This window comes from Oncorhynchus tshawytscha, linkage group LG13, assembly GCF_018296145.1.
Source record: "Oncorhynchus tshawytscha isolate Ot180627B linkage group LG13, Otsh_v2.0, whole genome shotgun sequence".
NCBI classification, from domain to species: domain Eukaryota; kingdom Metazoa; phylum Chordata; class Actinopteri; order Salmoniformes; family Salmonidae; genus Oncorhynchus; species Oncorhynchus tshawytscha.
Window position 1 is genome coordinate 9,989,750 of NC_056441.1, and position 17,500 is coordinate 10,007,249.

At 46.1% G+C, this 17,500-nt stretch overlaps 1 protein-coding gene across 1 annotated transcript in view; it reads right to left on the reverse strand.

The window, feature by feature from the left end:
* The window catches only part of LOC121839018 (sporozoite surface protein 2-like), a 34,284-nt gene that overhangs the window by 999 nt on the left and 15,785 nt on the right, over positions 1-17,500 (reverse strand). The window contains exon 2 of the mRNA XM_042295025.1: positions 1-314. This exon is cut by the window's left edge and continues 999 nt beyond it. Within this exon, the coding sequence (XP_042150959.1) occupies positions 1-314 (314 nt within the window). The remainder of the gene's footprint in view (positions 315-17,500) is intronic.

Below are 17,500 nucleotides of genomic sequence, written 5' to 3' on the forward strand. Positions count from 1 at the left end.
GCTCCTGTGAGGCTGGCTGGGCTGGTCAGGGCTCCTGTGAGGCTGGCTGGGCTGGTCAGGGCTCCTGTGAGGCTGGATGGGCTGGTCAGGGCTCCTGTGAGGCTGGCTGGGCTGGTCAGGGCTCCTGTGAGGCTGGATGGGCTGGTCAGGGCTCCTGTGAGGCTGGATGGGCTGGTCAGGGCTCCTGTGAGGCTGGATGGGCTGGTCAGGGCTCCTGTGAGGCTGGATGGGCTGGTCAGGGCTCCTGTGAGGCTGGATGGGCTGGTCAGGGCTCCTGTGAGGCTGGCTGGGCTGGTCAGGGCTCCTGCTCAGGGCTTAAAGAGGATGAAAAAGGACATTCATCTGTGTGGAGCGGCAGCAGCAGTGACGTCCACAGAGCTAGATAAAGCTGTTTATTAAACACAGGCTGGCTGATCACTGAACTGAGGCCGCCTGCCTGCCCTGCCTGTCTGGCATCCTGTCTCCCTGCCTGCCCTCGCCTCAGCCTGTCTTCCTGCCTGTCTGCCTCTCCCTGCCTGCCCTCGCCTCAGCCTTTCTGAGCTATTTTAGACCACAAGAGAGTCCTGTGTAAGAGGAGAGGAGACAGTGGCTGCAGTCCAAACACATTATTTTTACCCCCTCAGCCCTCGCGCTAGCCACTGTCCCTTGGGAGAATCCCTGTCGAAACTGGATGCAGTTTGATTGCCATCTTAAATGGAGGTCCAATTCACTAACGTTGGCCCCTCAGCCCTCGATTTAGCTCGAGGGAGCGGGTGAACAACTTCGTCACTTGCGAGGTTGATACGACCCACAATTCAATGCAAACTGTAGTGACTGTAGTCATTCTATTAAAACACTCACTCCCTGAACTTGCTTCCCGACTCTCAACGCACATCGTTACGAAACGTCATTCAAGACTGAGGGTTTAGGGCCGAGGGCTGTCTACTTTGAGTTTAAAACACAGCCAGTTTATAGGGGACAAGTCACACCTGGCCATGCTCTCAGTGATAATTGTTTCATTTGGCATCTCTTTTAAGTCTTTGATAATCCTAAGAAGTGAGAAATGGTTAATGTACCCCCATCTCATGCTTTGAAGAGTGTGTGTGTTTGTGTTCGTGTGTGTGTGTGTGTGTGTGTGTGTGTGTGTGTGTGTGTGTGTGTGTGTGTGTGTGCATTCCTGTGTGCATTATGCAACTCCTTCTAGTAGCCCTTATTATCAGAACTTTCCCTCTCATTCCCCTAAAAGCCAACTCTTACATTCCCCAAGACGTCTTCCCTGTTTCTTCTTAACTCCTCGTTGTTTTTGACAGTTTGAATACACAGACGTTCATCCATTACATGATCGATGCAGGTTTTTCCCAGAAGCTTGATTCTGACGTGGGCAATGAAAGGCGTCCTTCAACAAAAAATCCACTACATTGTCGTTAGCAATTGGCTAGCCATTCTGGTAGAGAAAACTGCTCTCTGGTAGCTAGCTAGCTACTTTCTACTAAAGTTAGCAAGGTAAATTGAAATAAATTGCACAAACTCAAGACAAAACGTTTTCTAAAATGGTCTAAAACCAAGAACCATATATAATCTACTTTGTCCATCTCCTGTAGTTTGAAGAAACTAATTTGAATTGAATAATATAATATATCCAACTGTCACTATTCACTATCTAAATCTCAATCTATCCAACAATGTCACCATCTCACCAAGCTTCTAAAATTACACACTACTACAGACCTTCAATGCAAAACAGTGTGTTTTTGTCAGGTATTTGGAAACGTGAATGTATTTAGGGATGGATTAACCTTTTACCGCAGTGGGCTGAATCAGGGTCACACAGAGTGATTCTTGGTAGTCTTAAACAAATCTACTTTGAAACCAAAGTATACAACCGTATACACACATGGTAATGGCTTAAGAAAATAAGACACCTGTAACATGTCAGGTATAGAGTTGAAATGTATTACCTTTGGAGTTTGCATCCCAATATTACACTTTTTATACAGTACGTCTGAGAAGACTGAAATATATAACACAACCGTTTGACATAGAAACACCGGATTTTCATCTGGTTTTGTTGAAAGAACATTATAAATGATGAAATTATGATTTTGGACATTGACTGCAAGAAAGGGCTACACCCGTATCACAGGAACATTGCCTTTAAATTTAAATCAAGCTATAACATGGGAACATTGCCTTTAAATTTAAGTCAAGCTATAACTAAGGAACATTGCCTTTAAATTTAAGTCAAGCTATAACTAAGGAACATTGCCTTTAAATTTAAATCAAGCAATAACACGGGAACATTGCCTTTAAATTTAAATCAAGCAATAACATGGGAACATTGATTTAAATTTAAAGGCAATTTAAATTTAAATCAAGCAATAACTAAGGAACATTTCCTTTAAATTTAAATCAATCTATAACACGGGAACATTGCCTTTAAATTTAAATCAAGCTCTAACTAAGGAACATTGCCTTTAAATTTAAAGGCAATTTAAATTTAAATCAAGCAATAACTAAGGAACATTTCCTTTAAATTTAAATCAAGCTCTAACACGGAAACATTGCCTTTAAATTTAAATCAATCTACAGATTAAATCCAGCCCTAGCATAGTTTTATGTTTTAGATTTATCTAAAATAAGTATAACTTTTTTCATGTAAATTTTATTACTGTATATTTCAGAACTTCACTGAGTAGGATTGTCCTCCCCTTCCTCCTCTAAGGAGCCTCCACTGGTGTGTGTGTGTGTGTGTGTGTGTGTGTGTGTGTGTGTGTGTGTGTGTGTGTGTGTGTGTGTGTGGTGTGTGTGTGTGTGTGTGTGTGTGTGTGTGTGTGTGTGTGCTGTATGTGCTGTATGTGCTGTATGTGCTTTGGTGCATTCATGCGGCAGGTAGCCTGGCGGATAGGGGCGTTGGGCCAATAACTGAACGGTTGCTGGATCAAATCCCTGAGCCGACAAGGTAAAAATCTGTCATTCTGCCCCTGAACAAGGCAGTTAACCCACTGTTCCTCGGGCGCCGAAGACGTGGATGTCAATTAAGGCAGCCCCCTGCACCTCTCTGATTCAGAGGGGTTGGGTTAAATGTGGAAGACGCATTTCAGTTGAAGGCATTCCGTTGTATAACTGACTAGGTTGTCCCATTGTTCCTGTGTGTGTTGTGTGCATGCATGTGTGTCTTACAAAAACACGAGAAAACCACCAACCTTATAAAGATGCTCCTCATACTCTTTCCTGAGTATTTTTACCTTTCATAGATTCTGTTGTTTGGCCACAGCCAGGACTTGTGAGGACAGAACAGTCCATCGATAAACCCCCTAAGAGACATGCCTATCTGGGCTGGAGGCTAACATTGCTGCCACTTTGAAATGCATCCTGGGTAGTAGGAAGTTGTTGTTTTAGGAAGGGACAGAAGCCCAGAAACTATATTTGTCCTCAGTTGGTGAAGCCAAATAAACAAATGAGTCAGGCTGTGTTCCACATGGCCCCCTAGTCACTAGATATTGCACCAGGGGCACAACTTTCACTGGGGACGCAAAAATGCAATTCTGAAATAGCATTTTTGTCCCACCCAGTTTTATAGTTAGAATGTGATACAAAATAGGGAAACGGTGTGCTTTAGAACCCTGCGGATGCCTCCGAGCGGTCAGGTAGGCTGTTTAGATTGTTCATCTGACTGGATAAAAAAATAATTTTAAAAAATGAAAAATACGTCCTCCCCACTTCTAAAACCAAAGCTACACCCCTGTATTGAACTACTTTTACCCAGGCTCTGGTTATACTATGGTCTCTGGTCAAAAGTAGTGCACTATATAGGGAATAGGGCTCTGGTCAAAAGTAGTGCACTGTATAGGGAATAGGGCACTGGTCAGTAGTGCACTATATAGGGAATAGGGCACTGGTCAGTAGTGCACTATATAGGGGAAAGGGCTCTGGTCAAAAGTAGTGCACTATATAGGGAATCGGGCTCTGGTCAAAAGTAGTGCACTATATAGGGAATAGGTCTCTGGTCAATAGTAGTGCACTATATAGGGAATAAGGCTCTGGTCAAAAGTAGTGCACTATATAGGGAATAGGGCTCTGGTCAGTAGTGCACTATATAGGGAATAGAGTGCCATTTGAAACATTGACAAACTCATCAGTCGGTCTCTCAAATGAAACCCCAGCTGTAGCTGCCAGTCTGTCTCATCAGTCGGTCTCTTAAATGAAACCCCAGCTGTAGCTGCCAGCCTGCTAGCCTCTCATCAGTCGGTCTCTTAAATGAAACCCCAGCTGTAGCTGCCAGTCTGTCTCATCAGTCAGTCTTTTAAATGAAACCCCAGCTGTAGCTGCCAGCCTGCTAGCCTCTCATCAGTCGGTCTCTCAAATGAAACCCCAGCTGTAGCTGCCAGTCTGTCTCATCAGTGCCAGCCTGGTCTTTTAAATGAAACCCCAGCTGTAGCTGCCAGCCTGCTAGCCTCTCATCAGTCAGTCTCCCAAATGAATCCCCAGCTGTAGCTGCCAGCCTAACAACCTGTCTCATCAGTTAGCTGTCAGCCTGCCAGCCTCTCATCAGTCAGTCTCCCAAATGAAACCCCAGCTGTAGCTGCCAGCCTGCCAGCCTCTCATCAGTCAGCCTCCAAAAAAATCCCTAGCTGTAGGTGCCAGCCTGCCAGCCTGCCTCATCAGTCATAGCTGCCAGCCTAACAACCTGTCTTATCAGTCAGTCTCCCAAATAAAACCCCAGCTGTAGCTACCAGCCTGCCAGCCTGCCTCATCAGTCATAGCTGCCAGCTGCCAGCCTGCCAGCCTGTCCCATCAGTCATAATGCCAACCTGTCTCATCAGTCATATATGCCAGCCTACCAGCCTGCCAGCCTGTCTCATCAGTCATAGATGCCAGCCCGTCTCATCAGTCATAGATCTAGCTGCCAGTGTTAACGTTCTCCTCTCTGTTTCTTCTTCTCTTTTTCTAAACATTCTAATCAGATGGAGTCATTAGCATGTTATTATGCAGCCGTCAGCCGTCTGATGTCCTTTATGACAGGGACAAGAGATGTGAAAGTAATCTGCCTTTAGCTGAGAGCAAATCTAATTTAAAATGCAAATCAGTAGTGTAATTAAGTCGGCGATGCAGTAGTACTCACGGCACAGCTGTGGAAGAGCCAATCAGCTGCCTCCCCATGCATTCTAATGGAGCCTCCCAGAACAAATAGGAATGGACTGTTTGCCACAAAATCTGAGATTACACACACACACACAGACTCACACACGGAATCACACACCTGCGCACACACACACACACACACACAAACGCTGCTGCTAAGCCAGATGAGTTGCTTGCACTAAGATGAGAGTTAGTTTACTAAATAGCCTGGCTTAGGGAAAGTCAACTTTGTGAAATGTGGTTCAAAGCAGCAGGGTATTTGCCAGCTTGGTGTGAGAGTGTGTTCAGAGTAGCCACGTAAACCAGAGATATATACAGTGCCTTCGGAAAGTATTCAGACCCCTTGACTTTTTCCACATTTTGTTACGTTACAGCCTTATTCCAAAATGGATCAAATAAATGAACATTCTCAGCAATCTACACACAATATCCCATAATGACAACGCGAAAACAGGTTTTTAGAAAAAAAAGTATACATAAAAAACACAAATACTTTATTTACAGAAGTATTCAGACCATTTGCTGTGAGATTCGAAATTGAGCTCAGGTGCATCCTGTTTCTTTGAGATGTTTCTACAACTTGATTGGAGTCCATCTGTGGTAAATTCAATTGATTGGACACGATTTGGAAAGACACACCTGTCTATATAAGGTCCCACAGTTGACAGTCCATGTCAGAGCAAAAGCCAAGCCATGAGGTCGAAGGAATTGTCCGAAGAGCTCCGAGAGGCACAGATCCGGGGAGTTGTGTCGAGGCACAGAGCTGCGGAAGGGAACCAAAACATTTCGGCAGCATTGAAGGTCCCCAAGAACACAGTGGCCTCCATCATTCTTAAATGGAAGAAGTTTGGAACCACCAAGACTCTTCAAAGAGCTGGCCGCCCGGGCCATAATGAGCAATCAGGGGGAGAAGGGCTTTGGTCAGGGAGGTGTGAAAACTTCCAGAAGACACTGTAGCCTCTACTATTCCTGTATCTCCAGACTAGACCATGGGAGAAAGGCCTCAAAATCAAAGATGAGAATCCAGTTCTTAATGGAAGTCTCCGTGTCTGTGTCATAGTTCTGATACATGGCAATGATAGAGCCTCTTTCCAAAAATGGCCTTGTTTATAGAGGCATTTCACAGTGTCTGACAGGACAGACCATCTCTCTGTGATTCTAATGATGGGGGGTTTGCTTGCTCAGGTGAAACCACACACAGCCATTAGGTCATTCACAAACACAGCCGCTCCTGTCTGTCTGTTCTTCCACTTACTCACTCCACTCCTCCTCCTCTCCCACTCCCAATGGTTCCTCTCTTCCTTCTCCTACTCAACCACTCCCACTGATACTTCAGTGTCCCCAGGGTTGTACCCCTACAGGGAGAGAGGGAACCAGGTGGACCAATCCAACAATTAGAAACACACACACACACACAGTGGGAATTGCAGCTAATCCTTCCTAAAAAAGCTACCAGCATGAGTCAAGCCTGTGGGTGGTCTGTGAATGGTCAGGAACTGCTGTTCTTCTGGATAATTGGTTTTCATGCAGTCTGACCACCATCTCCTCTGTGCTTAACTGAACAGTGAACTCAAAATCACCATCTCCTCTGTGTTGAACTGAACAGTGAACTCAAAATCACCTTCTCCTCTGTGTTTAATTGAACAGTAAACTCAAAATCACCATCTCCTCTGTGCTTAACTGAGCAGTGAACTCAAAATCACCATCTCCTCTGTGCTTAACTGAACAGTGAACTCAAAATCACCATCTCCTCTGTGTTGAACTGAACAGTGAACTCAAAATCACCATCTCTGCGTTGAACTGAACAGTGAACTCAAAATCACCATCTCCTCTGTGTTTAATTTGAACAGTGAACTCAAAATCACCATCTCCTCTGTGTTGAACTGAACAGTGAACTCAAAATCAACATCTCTGCGTTGAACTGAACAGTGAACTCAAAATCACCATCTCCTCTGTGCTTAACTGAACAGTGAACTCAAAATCACCATCTCCTCTGTGTTGAACTGAACAGTGAACTCAAAATCACCATCTCCTCTGTGTTGAACTGAACAGTGAACTCAAAATCACCATCTCCTCTGTGTTGAACTGAACAGTGAACTCAAAATCACCATCTCCTCTGTGTTTAATTGAACAGTGAACTCAAAATCACCATCTCCTCTGTGTTGAACTGAACAGTGAACTCAAAATCACCATCTCCTCTGTGTTGAACTGAACAGTGAACTCAAAATCACCATCTCCTCTGTGAACTCAAAATAACTGAACAGTGAACTCAAAATCACATCTCCTCTGTGTTGAACTGAACAGTGAACTCAAAATCACCATCTCCTCTGTGTTGAACTGAACAGTGAACTCAAAATCACCATCTCCTCTGTGTTTAATTGAACAGTGAACTCAAAATCACCATCTCCTCTGTGTTGAACTGAACAGTGAACTCAAAATCACCATCTCCTCTGTGTTGAACTGAACAGTGAACTCAAAATCACCATCTCCTCTGTGCTTAACTGAACAGTGAACTCAAAATCACCATCTCCTCTGTGTTGAACTGAACAGTGAACTCAAAATCACCATCTCCTCTCTAAGAAAGAGAGATTCTCTCCTTCAGTGCTCTTTTCGTTCCGTTTATTTTTTTAAAATCCACAGACAGCAGAATTAGGATTGGATCCCCCATCCCCCAATATTCTCCAGTGAACCCCTAGGGCTCGGCCCATGGTTCTCTCCAGGACAGCGTTCCAAATGGCACCCTATTTACTATGTAGGTAAGCTGGGACGATAGACCCGAAAATGATTGACACCGACCACACATCGCAGGCATTTTTGCTGATATCGTTCCATTACAATAAGTAGCCTAATCTTAGAGAAATGTGAAGTTTGAAATTAAAATACTTTTGCTAACATGGATGATTGTTAACGGCCATAACCATTAAACTAGTAGTAGTAGATTAAAGGACGAATAATTACAAGACTGTAACATTAAATGTTAAACTTCTCATTCTATCTATTGTCATCAGATCAGTTCAGGTCATTTATCACCATATAGATTTGTCTCTGTACTGTATATAGTGCACAGCTTCAAATCAAATCAAATGTTATTGGTCACATACATGTGTTTAGCAGATGTTATTGCAGGTGTTGCGAAACGTTTGTGTTTCTAGCTCCAACGGTTCAGTAACATCTAACAATCCACAACAATACACACAAATCTAAAAGTCAAAGAATGGAACTAGCAATGTCAGAGTTGCATAGACTAAAATGACATTTGACCGGGGGCCCATAATAGTGCACCAGATAGAGAATAAGGTGGATATTTGGGACGCTGACCTCAATTTCCCACCATGTCCCCCGTAAATGTCTCGTCCCCACTAGTAAATCTCCTGCAGCAGGACAGGCCAAGAACGTGACCATGAGGAATTACAAACGTCTGGGTAGCGTCTCCTGGAGAAACTACACGTCCCCAGCCAGCCAAAGGTTTAAAAGAATTGCCTCAGCCAGCCAATGGTTTAAAAGAATTGCCTCAGCCAGCCAATGGTTTAAAAGAATTGCCTCAGCCAGCCAATGGTGTACAAGAGTTGTTTAAGAAGATGAGTAGAGGATAATGGCTACTGTAGGTCGAATGTTCTCACACCGAAACTGGATGACAGACTGTATAACTGTGCAGTTTCTATGGCCAGGACTCATCTAACATGTTGGTCTGTTATATGGCTGAGAAGGTCATAACTCTGCAGTTTCTATGTCCAGGACTCATCTAATATGTTGGTCTATTATATGGCTGAGAGGGTCATAACTCTGCAGTTTCTATGTCCAGGACTCATCTAATATGTTGGTCTATTATATGGCTGAGAGGGTCATAACTCTGCAGTTTCTATGTCCAGGACTCATCTAATATGTTGGTCTATTATATGGCTGAGAGGGTCATAACTCTGCAGTTTCTATGTCCAGGACTCATCTAACATGTTGGTCTGTTATATGGCTGAGAGGGCATTAACAGTTATAGGGACTGTATAGCTTTTCAATCAAACACTATTACCAGTAATCATTTCCATCAATACTGTTACGTTTTTTTGTGCAGATAGAACGTAGACGTTCATTTATACAACCTATGCTTTCTTTCAGTATATCAATAATGTTTTTATATTTGACTTGATTTTTTTAAATTTTTTTTTTACCAATCAGTGTTGGCCAGTGTTACCATGCAGCAATGATGTCACACTGTGAGAGGGTCAACGGTAAACGGTTTCTCTCCCTCCGGCTTCTACGAAACGGCAGCTCGGACACGGTGCAGCTGTGGGAAACAGCCATGTCAGACTCCTTCCTCTCGTCACCGTGGCAACATCTGCAGCAGCATAACCTTGCTGAACTTCACAGAAGAATACATCAGAAAGGAAACCATGCCTGTATCTCATATGACTACCCTACACTGTAGTGCACTATGTAGGGTATAGTGTGCCATTTGGGACACACTACATCGTTCTAGTCTGCCAGCTCAACAACAACTTTCCGAAAACATACTCCCAGGCTAGTGCGTAGTCCCAGAGCAGTTATGGGAACATGGTGTGCTGTCAGTCAGTCAATATGAGGTGAAGAGACTGATCCTCAGGGCTTGTCTGTCTGTCTGGAAGAGGAGGGGTGTGGGAGATAGATATGTGTTGAGAGGCGGGGGATTGGGGGCCGGAGGGGGGGATGGTTGGGAGGGGAGAGATTGGGTTGTAAATTTCACAGACTCTCCATAGCTACATGTCTAGACTGTAGATTACATTTGTACAGTTTGTCTCTCACTTCATATGTTGCAGGTTTAGAAAAACAGGTCAACTTTACGTAGAAACAACCACCATGTATCTACATTGTATCTACATTATAGAACATTACACACTCTTTCATACACACACACGACACAGCTATACTCTTGCTGGGGTCAGACTAAATGCCTAAGGCAATGTCAGTGCAGTATGATGTGTCACAGAGTGTCACACGGAGTATGACGTGGCACTTGACCCGAGTCATGACACCATGCCACAGGCCATCTCTCTACTCTATAGCCTGTGATTCATCCGAACAAACCGAATGTCCCTCCGTACCATGTGTCACCAGACACCTGGGACATCCAACGGACGTTGGTGTATTGGGTGACAGTCATCCATGCTCCTCACCACACCTATACTAATCCCTATTCCCAAGGCGGGGGGGGGCACATGTCACAACCTCACAGTGTAGAACAGTGGGCATATGTCATCCCTGTTCTCTGTGACTGCATCCCAAACGGCACCTTATTCCCTATGTAGTGAGCTGGTTTTGACCAGGGCCCATAGGTGTCTGACCAAAAGTAGTGCACTATATAGATGAAGAGGGTGCCATTTGGGACTCATCCTTTGTGTTCCCACCTGGTTCCCTCAGGACCCTGTGGGCCGACTAATAACCAAGTGACGGACAGGCACAGACACCTCATCTCTCTTGTGTTTCAAAGTGGATCTGTGTAAGGTTACGTTCTCTTCTGCAGGGTAGGGAATCTTTTTTATATGTATTCCCAGGATAGAGAGGGGAATGGGAATAGCCCCTGTCTGTGTTGTCATGGGCAGATCATTGGGAACTTTAGATACTTGAGATCTTTCCCACTCTCTGCGCAGGATCCAGGCTGTAGTGATCACAGCACGCTAGGATATCACCTTTCAGTACCACAGGTTCTGGAAGGCGGTTTTACGCTGGAGAGAGTCTTATTGCTTATCAGACACTGATTATAAAAATGGCCTCTCATAGTTGATGTGCCTGGGCACACCTGGGGCATGTGTGCGTATCATCATACTACATTACACAGTCATTGTAAATAAGCAGCTTTGTCTGAGCCAGAAAGACCCATAAATTGTCATTTATAAAGGTTTATCCTTCGGTACAAGATTAAGACAAATCTGTGATAAAATATTGAAATTATCAAATTTACTGGTACCAAAGTCACAGAAAAAAAAATGTATGAGGGAAACCGCTCTTCTACAAGGCCTATATTAATACTTATATATTAATATATTAATATTATCTGTGAACATAGGGGCCCCAGCCCAGTCATCACCAACATGTGGTTTTCTCTTCTGAGCTGCCTCTCTGAGACAACAGCTCCTCTCCTCCAACATCTCCTGTCTCTGAGACAACAGCTCCTCTCCTCCAACATCTCCCCTCTCTGAGACAACAGCTCCACTTCTCCAACATCTCCTGTCTCTGAGACAACAGCTCCTCTCCTCCAACATCTCCCCTCTCTGAGACAACAGCTCCTCTCCTCCAACATCTCCTGTCTCTGAGACTACAGCTCCACTTCTCCAACATCTCCTGTCTCTGAGACAACAGCTCCTCTACTCCAACATCTCCTGTCTCTGAGACTACAGCTCCTGTCTCTGAGACTACAGCTCCTCTCCTCCAACATCTCCTGTCTCTGAGACAACAGCTCCTCTCCTCCAACATCTCCTGTCTCTGAGACTACAGCTCCTGTCTCTGAGACTACAGCTCCTCTCCTCCAACATCTCCTGTCTCTGAGACAACAGCTCCTCTCCTCCAACATCTCCTGTCTCTGAGACAACAGCTCCTCTCCTCCAACATCTCCTGTCTCTGAGACTACAGCTCCTCTCCTCCAACATCTCCTGTCTCTGAGACTACAGCTCCTCTCCTCCAACATCTCCTGTCTCTGAGACTACAGCTCTTCTCCTCCAACATCTCCTGTCTCTGAGACAACAGTTCCTCTCCTCCAACATCTCCAGTCTCTGAGACAACAGCTCCTCTCCTCCAACATCTCCTGTCTCTGAGACAACAGCTCCTCTCCTCCAACATCTCCAGTCTCTGAGACAACAGCTCCTCTCCTCCAACATCTCCTGTCTCTGAGACAACAGCTCCTCTCCTCCAACATCTCCTGTCTCTGAGACAACAGCTCCTCTCCTCCAACATCTCCTGTCTCTGAGACAACAGCTCCTCTCCTCCAACATCTCCTGTCTCTGAGACTACAGCTCTTATCCTCCAACATCTCCTGTCTCTGAGACTACAGCTCTTATCCTCCAACATCTCCTGTCTCTGAGACAACAGCTCCTCTCCTCCAACATCTCCTGTCTCTGAGACAACAGCTCCTCTCCTCCAACATCTCCTGTCTCTGAGACAACAGCTCCACTTCTCCAACATCTCCTGTCTCTGAAACAACAGCTCTTCTCCTCCAACATCTCCTGTCTCTGAGACTACAGCTCTTCTCCTCCAACATCTCCTGTCTCTGAGACAACAGCTCCTCTCCTCCAACATCTCCAGTCTCTGAGACAACAGCTCTTCTCCTCCAACATCTCCTGTCTCTGAGACAACAGCTCATCTCCTCCACATCTCTCTCCATATATAAGCTCCTCCACTCTGGAACTACAGTGGTCCCTAATCCATCCATCCAAAGAGACACTAAACAGTAAAACGCAGCCCAGATGGCAGGAGGGATTGTCCATGCAGTCTATGGGGGGCGGGGGCGTATGCCTTATGACTAACGTGACATGGTGTGATGAAAGAAACATACAGGAACTCAAATCCTTCTGTTCACCTGATTTAGAATTCCTCACAATCAAATGTAGACCGCATTATCTACCAAGAGAATTCTCTTCGATTATAATCACAGCCGTATATATCCCCCCCCCCAAGCAGACACATCGATGGCTCTGAACGAACTTTATTTAACTCTCTGCAAACTGGAAACAATTTATCCGGAGGCTGCATTCATTGTAGCTGGGGATTTTAACAAGGCTAATCTGAAAAAAAGACTCCCTAAATTTTATCAGCATATCGATTGCGCAACCAGGGGTGGAAAGACCCTGGATCATTGTTACTCTAACTTCCGCGACGCATATAAGGCCCTGACCCGCCCCCCTTTCGGAAAAGCTGACCACGACTCCATTTTGTTGATCCCTGCCTACAGACAGAAACTAAAAAAAGAGGCTCCCACCCTTAGGTCTGTCCAACGCTGGTCCGACCAAGCTGACTCCACACTCCAAGACTGCTTCCATCACGTGGACTGGGAGATGTTTCGTATTGCGTCAGACAACAACATTGACGAATACGCTGATTCTGTGTGCGAGTTCATTAGAACGTGCGTTGAAGATGTCGTTCCCATAGCAACGATTAAAACATTCCCTAACCAGAAACTGTGGATTGATGGCAGCATTCGTGTGAAACTGAAGGCGCGAACCACTGCTTTTAATCAGGGCAAGGTGTCTGGTAACATGACTGAATACAAACAGTGCAGCTATTCCCTCCGCAAGGCTATCAAACAAGCTAAGCGCCAGTACAGAGACAAAGTAGAATCTCAATTCAACGGCTCAGACACAAGAGGCATGTGGCAGGGTCTACAGTCAATCACGGACTACAGGAAGAAACCCAGCCCAGGCACGGACCAGGATGTCTTGCTCCCAAGCAGACTAAATAACTTTTGCCCGCTTTGAGGACAATACAGTGCCACTGACACGGCCTGCAACGAAAACATGCGGTCTCTCCTTCACTGCAGCCGAAATGAGTAAGACATTTAAACGTGTTAACCCTCGCAAGGCTGCAGGCCCAGACGGCATCCCCAGCCGCGCCCTCAGAGCATGCGCAGACCAGCTGGCCGGTGTGTTTACGGACATATTCAATCAATCCCTATACCAGTCTGCTGTTCCCACATGCTTCAAGAGGGCCACCATTGTTCCTGTTCCCAAGAAAGCTAAGGTAACTGAGCTAAACGACTACCGCCCCGTAGCACTCACATCCGTCATCATGAAGTGCTTTAAGAGACTAGTCAAGGACCATATCACCTCCACCCTACCTGACACCCTAGACCCACTCCAATTTGCTTACCGCCCAAATAGGTCCACAGACGATGCAATCTCAACCACACTGCACACTGCCCTAACCCATCTGGACAAGAGGAATACCTATGTGAGAATGCTGTTCATTGACTACAGCTCGGCATTCAACACCATAGTACCCTCCAAGCTCGTCATCAAGCTCGAGACCCTGGGTCTCGACCCCGCCCTGTGCAACTGGGTACTGGACTTCCTGACGGGCCGCCCCCAGGTGGTGAGGGTAGGCAACAACATCTCCTCCCCGCTGATCCTCAACACTGGGGCCCCACAAGGGTGCGTTCTGAGCCCTCTCCTGTACTCCCTGTTCACCCACGACTGCGTGGCCACGCACGCCTCCAACTCAATCATCAAGTTTGCGGACGACACAACAGTGGTAGGCTTGATTACCAACAACGACAAGACGGCCTACAGGGAGGAGGTGAGGGCCCTCGGAGTGTGGTGTCAGGAAAATAACCTCACACTCAACGTCAACAAAACTAAGGAGATGATTGTGGACTTCAGGAAACAGCAGAGGGAACACCCCCATCCACATCGATGGAACAGTAGTGGAGAGGGTAGCAAGTTTTAAGTTCCTCGGCATACACATCACAGACAAACTGAATTGGTCCACTCACACAGACAGCATCGTGAGGAAGGCGCAGCAGCGCCTCTTCAACCTCAGGAGGCTGAAGAAATTTGGCTTGTCACCAAAAGCACTCACAAACTTCTACAGATGCACAATCGAGAGCATCCTGGCGGGCTGTATCACCGCCTGGTATGGCAACTGCACCGCCCTCAACCGTAAGGCTCTCCAGAGGGTAGTGAGGTCTGCACAACGCATCACCGGGGGCAAACTACCTGCCCTCCAGGACACCTACACCACCTGATGCTACAGGAAGGCCATAAAGATCATCAAGGACATCAACCACCCGAGCCACTGCCTGTTCACCCCGCTGTCATCCAGAAGGCGAGGTCAGTACAGGTGCATCAAAGCTGGGACCGAGAGACTGAAAAACAGCTTCTATCTCAAGGCCATCAGACTGTTAAACAGCCACCACTAACATTGAGTGGCTACTGCCAACACACTGTCAATGACACTGACTCTACTCCAGCCACTTTAATAATGGGAATTGATGGGAAATGATGTAAATATATCACTAGCCACTTTAAACAATGCTACATTATATAATGTTACTTACCCTACATTATTAATCTCATATGCATACGTAGATACTGTACTCTATATCATCGACTGCATCCTTATGTAATACATGTATCACTAGCCACTTTAACTATGCCACTTGGTTTACATACTCATCTCATATGTATATACTGTACTCGATATCATCTACTGTATCTTGCCTATGCTGCTCTGTACCATCACTCATTCATATATCCTTATGTACATATTCTTTATCCCCTTACACTGTGTATAAGACAGTCGTTTTTTGGAATTGTTAGTTAGATTACTTGTTCGTTTTTACTGCATTGTCGGAACTAGAAGCACAAGCATTTCGCTACACTCGCATTAACATCTGCTAACCATGTGTATGTGACAAATAAAATTTGATTTGATTTGATTTGATTTGATTTGATTTGATTTGATTTGGAGTGGACCGTCTATCCTTTCTCTGATGGAAGGTTTTTTCTCAAACTGGGAATATCAGAAAGTTTTTTCTCAAACTGGGAATATCAGAATGTTTTTTCTCAAACTGGGAATATCAGAATGTTTTTTCTCAAACTCGGAATATCAGAATGTTTTTTCTCAAACTGGGAATATCAGAATGTTTTTTCTCAAACTGGGAATATCAGAATGTTTTTTCTCAAACTGGGAATATCAGAATGTTTTTTCTTGTGATGAAAATTACATGAATCTGTGATCTGCATCCTGATAGAGACAATTATAGACAACATGTATTGCTGTATTCTTGACTATTCATACTGTAAAACAGCCTTGCTTTAGATAATACTCTAAGATCGATAGTTTGTATTTTTCAGCTTCATGAATGAACAATAAAAAATGTCAAACGAAAATGTTTATTTCTTGGGGGGTCGTGGTGTTCTTAGTTTGGATGTGTGTTGCTGTTCTTGTCAATTTGTGTTCTGTATTTGGTCATGTTCAATATAATGTGTGGACCCCAGGACGACTAGCTGCTGCTTCTTCAACAGCTAACAGGGATCTGAAATAAACTCATAAAATCATAGGAGAGGGATTAATAACCCACATCCCTCCACCATTAGACTGGTAGGACTGAGGCCCACCCTCCACCATTAGACTGGTAGGACTGAGGCCCACCCTCCACCATTAGACTGGTAGGACTGAGGCCCACCCTCCACCATTACACTGGTAGGACTGAGGCCCACCCTCCACCACTAGACTGGTAGGACTGAGGCCCACCCTCCACCATTACACTGGTAGGACTGAGGCCCACCCTCCATCATTAGACTGGTAGGACAGAGGCCCACCCTCCACCATTACACTGGTAGGACTGAGGCCCACCCTCCACCATTACACTGGTAGGACTGAGGCCCACCCTCCATCATTAGACTGGTAGGACAGAGGCCCACCCTCCACCATTAGACTGGTAGGACTGAGGCCCACCCTCCACCATTAGACTGGTAGGACTGAGGCCCACCCTCCACCATTACACTGGTAGGACTGAGGCCCACCCTCCACCATTACACTGGTAGGACTGAGGCCCACCCTCCACCATTAGACTGGTAGGACTGAGGCCCACCCTCCACCATTAGACTGGTAGGACTGAGGCCCACCCTCCACCATTACACTGGTAGGACTGAGGCCCACCCTCCACCACTAGACTGGTAGGACTGAGGCCCACCCTCCACCATTACACTGGTAGGACTGAGGCCCACCCTCCATCATTAGACTGGTAGGACAGAGGCCCACCCTCCACCATTACACTGGTAGGACTGAGGCCCACCCTCCACCATTACACTGGTAGGACTGAGGCCCACCCTCCATCATTAGACTGGTAGGACAGAGGCCCACCCTCCACCATTACACTGGTAGGACTGAGGCCCACCCTCCATCATTAGACTGGTAGGAAAGAGGCCCACCCTCCACCATTACACTGGTAGGACTGAGGCCCACCCTCCACCACTAGACTGGTAGGACTGAGGCCCACCCTCCACCATTAGACTGGTAGGACTGAGGCCCACCCTCCACCATTAGACTGTTAGGACTGAGGCCCACCCTCTACCACTAGACTGGTAGGACTGAGGCCCACCCTCCACCACTAGACTGGTAGGACTGAGGCTCCCCATTAGACTGGTAGGACTGAGGCCCACCCTCCACCACTAGACTGGTAGGACTGAGGCTCCCCATTAGACTGGTAGGACTGAGGCCCACCCTCCACCACTAGACTGGTAGGACTGAGGCCCACCCTCCACCATTAGACTGTTAGGACTGAGGCCCACCCTCTACCACTAGACTGGTAGGACTGAGGCCCACTCTCCACCATTAGACTGGTAGGACTGAGGCCCACCCTCCGCCTCCACCATTAGACTGGTAGGACTGAGGCCCACCCTCCACCATTAGACTGGAA